We start from the raw sequence: 11824 nt of genomic DNA, 5'->3' as shown, positions 1-11824 counted from the left end.
GTAAAAGGCAAACACCGATGACAGAATATCACGCGCGGCTATCGAAACCTGAACTAAAGGGTGCATGCCAGTAAATGGGCCTGAAATTGCCTACGCCGCTGTGGACGGTAATTCTGTCCCCCGGTAAAAGTGTCCGGGGGGACAGAATGACCTAGGTAAAAGTGTCCCCCCTGTCCCGTTAATTGTGTCCCCCTCCAGGTAATTCTGTCCCCTCCAGTTAATTCTGTACCCCCTGGTTTTGCACGCATAAGTTGTTATATTGATGTTATTATAATAAATTCAGCGCACAGGTATACATTTTTAGATTTTCCACCCTTCATCAATAATTATCAAAATGAAATTAACGTTTAGATGTTAATCAACCGATCTATGTTTCTGCGAGAAGGCACGCGTAGTAATACTCAACCTATCGCTAGCGCGCATGCGCATCAGCCGCCGATACGCGTGTGACGGTCATGGCGGACTTCAATGAGGAGAATTGGCAAAATTATACGCGACACGGGTCACCGCGCCGCAGGCCTGCTGCTGGTGCAATGTTGTCCCCGTCCCCGGCCGCGGCCCTGGCGCGGCCCGTAGGTGCGGTATCGCGCGCACGCCCACCATGCAAATCGTTCGCTCCCGAAGTCGTCATCAAAACGGGAGTTGTGCTTTGACGTAAGCACCATTCCCGAATTTAGCAAGGCGCCGCGCAAAAACAGTAAATAACTTCACTAATATACAGTCTGGGTGCTAGACTTGTGACTTTGCACGGGGACACATTTACCAGGGGGGACACATTTAACGTCGTGCAGGGGGACAGATTTACCTAGAGGGGGACAGGTTTACAGGTTTACAGGTTTACAGGGGACAGGTTTAGGTAAAAGTGTCCCCCCGGACAGATTTACCGGGTCACGACCCGGTAGATCTGTCCGGGGGGACACATTTACCAGGGGGGACAGAATTACCTGCCACACCGGCCAAATCACAATTTGCATGCCCGCAAATTCTCCGGTATTAGAGCATTTCGAAAGCCACGAACTTGAGGGTTTGTAGAAACGAAGGGTGGAAGCCATGCAGAGGACTGCGAACTCGTATTACGGTGAAATACAGATGAAATTAGGCGCTACAATGGCTCTATTTTGCAATGGATAGGCGTCCATTTTCAAATTGCGATGAGCTTCAGGACTACTTTTAGGGGAGCTCATCTTTGGATGGATTTTTTTCCCCACAAGTCATTAGGTAACCCCCTAAAATTGATCATAAAATGAAAGATGATGAAATAAGCTTTAATTTGATGTGTGCCTCGACTACTTTGGGGAGTTGTGAGTATTTTTGATAATTTTGGGAAGTGCGCGTAATTATCACTGAGGTCAACGGCAGTCTATTTACTGGCTTTATACCTATTCAGTTTGAAAACGGTGTCGGCCATTATTATTAATGCTGCGACAATAGGGGGCGCTCTTTTTCATGACACTTCTCTGGCGAGGGGTACATTTCGGGCTCTGGGTGAGTAGTAAACACCGGCAATCGTGGAGCTAGGACAAAAGGGTTACGCCACAAACATGTGTCCACGATTGACCGATACCACGATTGAAATTCGTGTACAAAACCAATGAGAGCTGTTCCTAAAAGTACAAACAAAACAAATGAATGAGGATTACGGACAATAGGGAGTCCACGATTGCTGGCATTTACAAAGATGGTTTTGTGTGTGTGGGGGCATCTGGGATACTTTTTTTTGGGGGGGGGGGTGCATGGAGCCCCCCACTACTTTGCTATGCCAATGCCAAGAAATGCACTTCAAAATAACATGCACTTTTTAACGGTAATTTTAGTGCTATATTTTTCAATGGAGCCTTTTAATCATTTTTTAAAAATTGTGATGGGCCACAGGACTATTTTTAGGGGTGATCATCTTTGGATGGAATTTTCTCCCAAAAATCATCGGATTATCACCCAAACTTGATCGGAAAATTAAAGATGATGCAATAAGCTCTAATTTGATGAGTGTCTCAAACACCTTGGAGAGTTTCGCGCGTGATTATCACTGAGGTCTGTAGGAGTCGATATCATTTACTGGTGTGCACCCATCACGGCTGATAGATTAACAGCGCCCTCAAGAATTGCGTATTAAAACTCCCAACATGCACAAAACAAGTGCTTTAGGTTTGATACCAGCTGTGCGCTTGCCGGTGTTGATGGTGTAGTTTACAAAACTGTCTATAGTACTGCACGAAAACGTCGTCATAATGCCTTATGATGCAAGTTGAATGCGACACGTGGAGGGAGTGCAAAGACAGCGAAAGATCAGGAATTGCATGAAATCCGTAAATTAGCCGAGTTTTTTAAACTGTAAATAACAACAGATAGGCGGTTCATTCTTGTGCACGGAGCCGAGTGTAGGCCCATGGCCGTGTATTAGTAATTAAACGCATTTAAAGAAGGCATTATGCCAACAAAAAAAAGTCTCCGGTTTCTGTTATGGAGGTTGCCCAAAAAGTGGTGCGGCGAAGCGGCTTTTTTTTTTTTTTTTACCTGATTGTTTTGCTTCAAAAGTCGGCTGATGACTGCAAATGATGCCCGACTAAACTTAGTGCAAATATATGGGAGTCCAGAGAGGCCACATAAAGCTTATTCTCGCGACCATAACCCAATCTAAAAACACGTTAAAATTGTGCAGCAGCAGGATTCCAGTCAAACCAGTGAGTTTGGCGGTTTTGAGACATCATCTTTCATTGAAAAAAAAAAACTTTTTCAGTTTGCCGACGCGCATGGCTACGGCGACGCGCGCGCATACCAGAAACCGGAGACTTTTTTTGGGGGGGCCTTTTGGTGATAATGATGGTAGTTGTGAATGCGGTTATTGTAGCGGTGAGAATGGTATTGAAGTCGTAATTGTGGTGATTCATAATGGTGGGGATGTACCTCTAAAATTATGGAAATGATGGGGGCTTTTACTAGTCAGTAAGTAGACCCACATCAATTTGTTTTAAACTTATTTTATTTTATAGGGTACTGTTGATTACAACTGGTAGAGTTGTTATAAACTTTATGGAAACAATCCACGCACAACCCAGTAACCCTCAGCCTATACGTTGTTAATGTTGCAACGTATTTTCAATCACGCTCTTTTGTTGCGTTAACAGGTAATTTTTTCCCCTCCAGGCCAAAGAATATGGAATTGCACAGGGTTACTACATGCACAAAATGGCCGTCACTACGAGGTTTTGCAAGACTCGAAGTAAGTCCAAAGCTTGCATTCAAGGAAAGTTCCATTTACAAAATTGTGATCAAATCATCAAAAAGAAGACGAAACCAATTGAGGCTTTGTTTTTTTTATTACCCCCTCCCCCCTTTTTCGTGATGAGAAAAAAAATGCGGATTTCAAAGTATTTTTCGAACATCCCAACAACAAAAATGTATTCAATGGCACTGAACAATGGTGAAACAAAGTACAACCCCCCCCCCCCTTCGAATTTCCACGGCCGGGCAATTTTTGGACTTTGGTCATCCCCCATTCCCCCACTCGCCGGCACAAATTTACGCAACTGTAGAAAGTGGAAATTTTCCTATCAGCTTGCGCTTGGAAAGTATTGATAGAAGCATCAAAGTAATTTTGACAGATGTTATCAATGCTTTCCAGGAAGCTTAAATTCAATCTGAGAGCGTAACATGTTTGTTGGGGTTCTGATTGGAGCTGATACACATCACTGTGAATAAGGTAGTGTGTCAAGGAGTCAACGCTGTTGGAGATTCAGTAAGTTCTAAATTTGACTGATTACATTTTAATCTAAATTATTGCCACTGATGCCAAGATAGACCTTGTGATTGAAATAAAAAGATGATTACATCTATTCTGATTTGTGTAACAAGGGGAAATAGTGCGTCCAATGAGAGCTGAGAACGTGTTGACCCCGGATAGAAAACATCGTTCAATGAGAGCTGAGCTATTAGCCCCGAAGATGCAGCGTTCTGAAAAACATACGAAGTACGTCTGAGAAACATACGAACGTTGGTGGCGCACTATATGTAGTCCCGTTTAAGCCTCCGACCCACAAAATGCTGTTTCTTCGACTTAATGTGAAGTATTAACGAAGTCTGTACTAAGCAAAGCTGTACTTCTTCCCACCTTCAATAAGAATTTTGATTTATTTTATTTCAAATCAAGTTAATCGATAAATGATGTGAAGAACATGAACGTTGTACCGGTATAGTATCTAATAAAGATATAAAGCAATGCACAAAAAAAACCCCCATAATTATACAAACACTTCAACACCCCAACAAACAACCAACCAACCTGACAAACAAAATGCAAACCTTTAAAGAATATTTTGGTCATTCTTCTGCCTGTCAAAATGTGTATAATTTAGACTTTACAGCTTCATGGCGACAACCGCCATATATTGTGTAAACCCTTCACATAAACTTTAAGTTAGGTAAAGAAAAACCTGGAAGAGGATCCTTGGCCTTAAAACGCAGTTTATCAGTATTATTGTCACGTTGCCATCTCTTTTTTTTGGGGGGGGGTGTGAACAATACCCCAAATGAAATACGATGAACATTACACATATTGCCCTAATATCGAAGGTAAGACTACATAACAGTGGATCCCTATTCTCCTACTACTATTTTTATTTTTTTAATGGTATTCCCACTTGCATATGTGCACCCCGTCCCCGTGATCATAGTGATGTATTTCGGCCTGTTCAAATCGTCTTCAAGCTTAGAATTCGACAACGAAGTTTAACCTCAATAGTGACGCCGTTTAATAAAAAAAGACCAGAATCAAAATAATAGTTGCATGGTCCTCTTTGATTTACTTGCTCGTTTACCTGGAATTAAAACCTCGTGATCAAATGTAATTGACATTTAACAAAATGTTGGTTTTATACTATTCAAAACGTTTGAACATAACATTGGAACAGTCTGTTTGTAGAAGTGTTCAATAAAAATAGCGTAGTCTATCGCACCCTACGGATTTTACTGTTATGGGCTTTAGTTTTCGATGAAAAAGGCCAAACGTTAAACTATGCTTCATTGGAATCTTATGGTAGTATAAAATATAAAAGATAATTTTGTAAGAACATTTAACTTCACCAAAACAAAACTCAAAAAAGCTATAACATGTTCTGACCATAACTTTAATGTCGTGTTCTGACCATAACTTAAACCTTATAACGTAACCCCATAACCTGCTAACCATAACGTTAACCAATAAATACATGAATCTTAATACAGAGTATGGTCATGTTTGATTGAAATGAACGTGAACAACAGGATCACGATGGATGCCACCAGAAACAAAACAAACATGGCCTTATCTGTCATCCGGGAAACCGCTTGCCACGTGACTGGGATCTTCTGACGACTGAGACATTTCACTACTCCGACGACTGTTTTAGGTATGGGCTTGTCGGGAGCTGTGTGGTACAACCTCAAGGCGTAAACAGCCACGAAAATGGAGGCACAACCCAAGACCACCATGCAGAAGAGGTAGACAGCTGTAAGGATTGAGGGAAACACAACTTTTACAATGGTATCCCTCACAGGACAACTAATCTTATGTGGCATTTCAGGAATTCACCGTCATTATCGGAAAATGTTAGGATCCTAAGATTTTCCCTCAATCTTCCGGATCTTGCGATGTCTGATTTACATGGTTTAAAGATCAACCTAAAAGCCGCATTCGCACATATTTTAATTTCCAGATAAAAGTGCGTCGATTTTCAGACTGCTACACAACTAGTGCAGAACGCACTCTATCCCATGCAGCGCCGTATTAAAACAGGCCAGTAACGGTCATGAATCACTGCGCTTAGAAAAACTTTCACTAAGGCATCACATTATGTCAGCTATTTGACCACAGAACACTATTTGAAACCATGTAACCCCATGTGAATACACGAATTCAGTGCTTTTTTTCACATGTACTCACATTCAAAACTATAAAGCTGCGTTCCCCGTCCAATTCTCGAGTTTCACCCGAACAAAAAGATACCTATAGTTGCTAGCCATTCATGTTTTGAATGGGACATCGATCAGAAAAAAATGTGCCCTGCATGTATATTGAATTATTACTGTATAATTTCGATTATTGGCTGCCAGACATTAATTCCGGGGTAGGCTACTTCGCAGCGGCAGCGGAACGCTTTTCAAACGGGGGGGGGGGGGGGGGGGGGGGGGGGGGCATCATCAAAAAGCGGCACTTGCTCAGAAAAAAGGCACCTTCCATCGGTGAGAAAGAGAAGAAAATTGTGAAACTATTTTCGTTCACTTTGCAAGGAATATGTTAACCGGAACAAAATTTACAAAAAACGTTGATACACACTTTAAAAATGTTTGTGTTAAAAATTTAAACATCCTAATTCCCATACTCAAAAAAATTACAGCGTAGGCCTTTTGAAATAGTCTCAATATAGCCATATTGTTATCAAATGAGGTATTTTTTTCACTTGAGAGAGCCCTTCCGCTTCCGGCACACCCCAGCAGTAACCTCTCTTTGTCCGCCCTTGGATTTGACTAGTTAGGCCTATGCAAAGAGACAAATTTATTTTATAGTGAGAGGGGCACTGTTGTTTTTGATGGCCAATTCAGTGACAATTTTATTTGCGTGAGGAGCACAATTATTTTGTTTACAAGCCAGTTTTCCATCTCAAGAGGGGCACAGAGTAGTTTTCCATCTCGATAAGTTATCGGGAGAGGAGCACAATATTGTTTTTAAGCGCGATCATAATGCTTTCATGTGTGCGTTTGAGGGGCAGTTTTGTTTTTAGCTCGAGGGGCCCCATTTATGACCGCGAGAGGGGCACTTTGTTGGCCTGGGGAAATGGGGGGGGGGGGGGGGGTTAAGTGCACCCGTGCCCCCTCGCCCGGTTCCGCCGCCCCTGCTGTTTCGTACCCCACAATTAGTATCGATAATCAGTATCAAATATCATTATCGATAATGGAATCCCGAACAAAACATCCCAGACATCTACAAAACAGCACCAAATAATGCTTGATGGGAATAAACCGCACAAATTGAAAATGGATTACAAAAAGGAAAAAAAAGAAAGACATTTGTTGAAGAACACAGAAACGCAACTTAAGCAACGAAAGTCAAACTTAATTGTAAAGAAAAGGTAAACTCCCTCATCCAATGGGCGGAGAATCAAATTGTGTCTACTTACTAATGATCGGCGTTTGGTCACCAAGTGGCGGCATGTTTCCTGCTATGAGCTGCTGGAAGAGAACGAACGCCAGGAGATTGGTCATACCTAAAGAGATCTTCTCCCCAGACTCGGCCGGCATCCAGAACACGGCTAAGGTAATGGTAGTCAGGAGAACGGAGGGAATCAAGATGCTGAAGATGTAGAAGCTAGATGATCGTTCCAAGGTCAGTGTGTAGATGATGTGAGAGAAAGGGTTCTCACAGCAAGCGTACTTGACCTCAACACCAGCCACATCCACATCCACCAGACTCCACACTCCGTCTTCGCTGAAAGCAGTTTGCTTAGTGTCCGCTCCAATGGAGTTCTGCAAGGCCAGACCCGTCTTTTCGTAGACCCACGGTACGAAGGTTAGTTTGCATTGTTGGACATCGAAGGGGAAATTCCGGACGTCAACCTTGCACGAGACTTGGTAAATGACTGGTGTGTACCAATTGACTGTACCGTTCGGACTTATGGTGATCTCCGTATCATCTATGCTTGCAAAGTCGAAATTGACACTACAGAGACAATAATAAATACAGCATCGATAGTATTATGGACATGACATCTTCAATGGAAACAATGCTCTAAGAACCCGGTTTAATATGGCCGTCATTTGCAACGGCAACGTTAATGCAGAAAGATGTGATTCTTATTATAATAGGCCTATCCCACCAAACACGAGATTGTAGAATAACAATCTGCAAAATTAATGATCTATGAGCTATGATCTATAAAGATAACATTTGTATGCAGATTCCATGAATGTGACGTTCTCAATGAAGCTTTTCCTTTCATTACTGCTTACAGGTTCTCCGAAAAAAAAAAACCCGAGTGATTTTTGTTTCCAACATCACTCGGAAGGTAACACACTGAGTATACAGTGTTTATACGTCGGTGAAGGGCAAAACCTAATGTGATTTACATCACCCCGACGCAAAAATTCCATGTTATGAATAATAGTTTTCGTTGTTTTTCATTAAATCATAAGACGAAGAGCTTATAAAAACAAAGGTGATGATCAGTTTATTTCAAATGTAATCATACTTTTCCATGAGTGCGAGTCTAGGAGTCCATATGTCGGACGGGAAGACGTGTAACTCAGTCTGTCCGCCGAAGTCCACTGGGTCCCAGACAAGAAATTCGTCGCGCCATGACTTGAAATTTAAACGAAATATATTTTAAAATGAGCAAAATAAGTTATGTTTTCAACTGGACCTTATACCCGGCTCTAGAATAATCTATAAGCCTGGAAAATCCTAAACTTCATCAAACATCACGACAGGATTCGATGATTTTGAATTGTAAGATATTTTTGACCGAAAGTAAAAAAGTTCGTTTTAGACCGGTGAGGGGCCTGGTCGCCAATCGGCGTCCATTACCCACGCTGGTCTTAAACGGACTTGTTTAAAATCGGCCAATCACAAATTTATTCCCTAAATGCATATTACAATTTAAAGCTCCCGAAATATAGTAAGCAAGATATGTTATAACGTACCAATCTCTGCCAAGCATTTATCGTCAGCTGTTGTTTGGGCTCATTCTGTTGATTTTAAAAGTATCATTTATTTGAAAATTAGTTTTAAAAGAACATAACGAAGTCGTCTGACGTATAACAGAACATTAAATATTGGTTCTAAATCCAAGCTGGTCTCTACAATTTTACGAAAATAAAATTGCAGATAGTTCACGACTATAATATGAATCAACGAGAAACGATTTCTCTCCTTGCTGAATGATGTGCTCGGAAGTCAAAAGTTCATCAGGAGACAAACTGATTATAACGTGACTGTTCAAACGAGTACCTCCAGAAAAGGTAATTAAGGTATATAATTATTTTGCAAAAACTGAGAAACGAAACTACCAAAATATTATGAAACAGCATTCTACATTGTAAGTAATAATAGTTAAAAACATCCTGCAAAATTGTTGTTCCTATATAGTACTAGCTATCATTCTGAAGAAAAGAATCATTTTGTATCAGTAACCTACTAACGATGGTCAGGACCTATATTCGCTGCTGACTTTATGCGCTCGGGTAAAATGTCATGTTTTACTTTCCCACGACAGAGCCGGCACTCGGGCAGCTATGCAATCGGACAGATTCCGCAAGCTACACATTATCATGTCGGCTGGTAACAACATTTTGTTTGTGCTTTCCCAGCACCAATGGACACAGAACGTTAGACAGCTCAGTGGAACGATGTTTGCTCTCAATGAATACATCCTTCAAATCAGTAAATTTCATGACATTAAAACAAAGGCAAATGAGTCTATAACCTTGAAGGCTGGACTACTTACAAACTCGATAATCTGCGCTATCAGTAGGCGACAGGTAACATTGAGTGTTTGGTGAGTGTTTTGCACAGGCCTGGCGCTCTTGGATCCGTAGCTGCCAAGCAGCTCCGCGACTAGGTTCTTCTCGTTATTTCCAGACACCAATGCCACTATGGAGAGAAGAGTGTGCATGACAGGCTGACAAGATAACTTCATGCTGAGGTTTTGAGAATGCCAACATGAAGGAGCAACTATGAATCTGTACCTCATACTTCGCCAGATTTCGTGAAAAAGGTACATCCATTATTTTTTTTATACAAAGAAATTTACTGCTGATATGCATTGACATCATCGATTCAAAAAGATCTGCATAGCACTTGTATTTCCATGTATAGAAATACATTTTACATGTATCATAACAGAAAAGCAAATTTTAAATTGTACTGTATTTAATGTAGGGACGAAAATGAAGCAAGTGCTTTTAAAATCTTCCTATACAGAACAGAAAAGAAAAAATTATAAAACAAAACAAACAAACAAACACGAGAAAATGAAACACGATACAGCGATTAGTAAGTTAAATGAGACCAACACTTGTTTGGAGATTATGTTGTGTCCCTCTTAATTATCTACTCTTACCTGTTACTCCACACATCACGATCAAGATTGGTAGTGTCAAGGGGTGAATATGCTCTCGTCGAACCATTCTCGGTATAGTCCTGTGTAGTGTTATGATACGCATATAATTCAGGATGTTTCTGTGGCGTTAGCAACACTTACACAAGACTAAAACAGATCCCTTCCAAGGAGATGTTGCTACTGTGGGCTATTTATAGTGTGTTAGTTGGGTCCTCAAAATGACGATCGACATCCGGATATTTGTAACCTTCTGACAACCACTCCGCAACGAACGGTTGTGTGATCTACGGTATGCAGGGTGACCGTGAGGTCGTGGCCAAATTCTGCCAAATGCACTTCAGAAATCTGTCAGATTTATCAAAAATCTGCCAGATTTATCAAAAATCTGCCAAATTCTCCAGAATTACTCGAAATACACCATAAACACTTAAAATCACATGCAGATGTTGTAGTTTTGCCTTAATTAAGGTTCAAATTACATTATAAACAATCTAAAGTAACATAAAGATGCTATGAAATTGCGTAAATTTCAGGCAAACCAAGGTTGCATCACGACTTGAAATTCCGGAATCGTGAACCTCAGCACCTAGACAAGCCAATCTGACCCATTATGCAAGGGTTTGTTTGAAAAGATTGAAGCTTTTTATTCAACAAATGTACCATATTTCTTCAGATTTACTGTTGTTCTGTCAACTATCCATTTTTGCAGAATTCTGTCAGAAATCTGCCCAAAAAATCCATTCTGTCATATTTTCTGTCAAACTCGTTTTTAAAACAAATCTGCAAAGTTAGCCGAAAATCGGCTAAAACGGTCACCCTGACGGTATGTAATGGTTGAGTATGCTAATAATAGCAAGCCATCAATGCAGATGAGCATTCGTGCAGAACGTGCATTTTACGGTAATGATGGGCCAATGGAGTCATGATAGATCTACACCTACGTAAGCTCTCACGATAAACTGTATGAAGTTTGGGCAGGATTTATTTGTAGAAATGTACGAATGGTGGGCAGCATGTAGTCCTGAATAAAATAAGGTGTTTCAGAGAGGAAAACTACCATTCGCTCTTTTCACACTTCCGCCATGGGCATGATGAGCCTCGATCTGGCAACTTTACACAATAGATATAGCCGGTTCAGTGATTCCCGTGTTGGGGTTCAGATCACTGAACCGGCTATTTTTATTGAGTAGGCCTACAGTTGCCATTTCGATGCATGCCTAAAGGCCGAGTGTGAAAAGAGCGAATTGTACACTTTGCAGTGACTGACTGCTTTTTCAGCAAAGCTTGTCTAGTTGGCTGTTAACAAAAGGCACGGGAGTTTGTAGTGTTTGCATTGCACTTGAATTCAACCAAGACCATCTTGAAACTATTACGAAACATAAATGGCCAACACAAGAAAAGCCAAACCACAGGACATTTTATGCCGTTTGTTGGCACTTCGTATTATCTTAACTCAACCTTGAAATCCTTCGTGCCTAGAGAAAATCTCACAGTTAGAACAACCAATACGAACAAGAGTATTTCAAAAATTCTTCAAAAATTTGAAAAAAAAACTGTTACAATCCTCAAACAGGTTTAACGCGATCTGAAAACTACTAAAAGTTACTTTCCCGGCAAGCAAAACGAGGTTTGCTCTATTTTTATATTTTTTTTATTGTAGGCCTACACGTGATATACATTATCAAGTAGGCCTACTTAATAGCAGAACTGGCTAGTTAAGATTTGCATACATAGTA

At 40.8% G+C, this 11824-nt stretch overlaps 1 protein-coding gene across 1 annotated transcript; it reads right to left on the bottom strand.

Annotated features, from left to right (window-relative positions):
• Nucleotides 1–4093: 4093 nt before the first annotated feature.
• On the bottom strand, nucleotides 4094–10396 carry LOC119729320 (neuronal acetylcholine receptor subunit alpha-10-like). Its single transcript, XM_038201947.1, has 6 exons — nucleotides 10089–10396; nucleotides 9474–9619; nucleotides 8671–8715; nucleotides 8220–8329; nucleotides 7152–7690; nucleotides 4094–5483 (listed from the first exon to the last, which is right to left on the bottom strand). The coding sequence occupies exons 1-6, from the start codon at nucleotides 10189–10191 to the stop codon at nucleotides 5212–5214; spliced, it is 1215 nt and encodes a 404-aa protein (XP_038057875.1). The 5' UTR covers nucleotides 10192–10396; the 3' UTR covers nucleotides 4094–5211.
• Nucleotides 10397–11824: the final 1428 nt, after the last annotated feature.

The sequence above is a fragment of the Patiria miniata genome, unplaced genomic scaffold (assembly GCF_015706575.1).
Source record: "Patiria miniata isolate m_02_andy unplaced genomic scaffold, ASM1570657v1 HiC_scaffold_20, whole genome shotgun sequence".
NCBI lineage: Eukaryota > Metazoa > Echinodermata > Asteroidea > Valvatida > Asterinidae > Patiria > Patiria miniata.
Note: the sequence above shows the minus strand (reverse complement) of the source record. Positions and strands in the feature narration are given on the sequence as shown.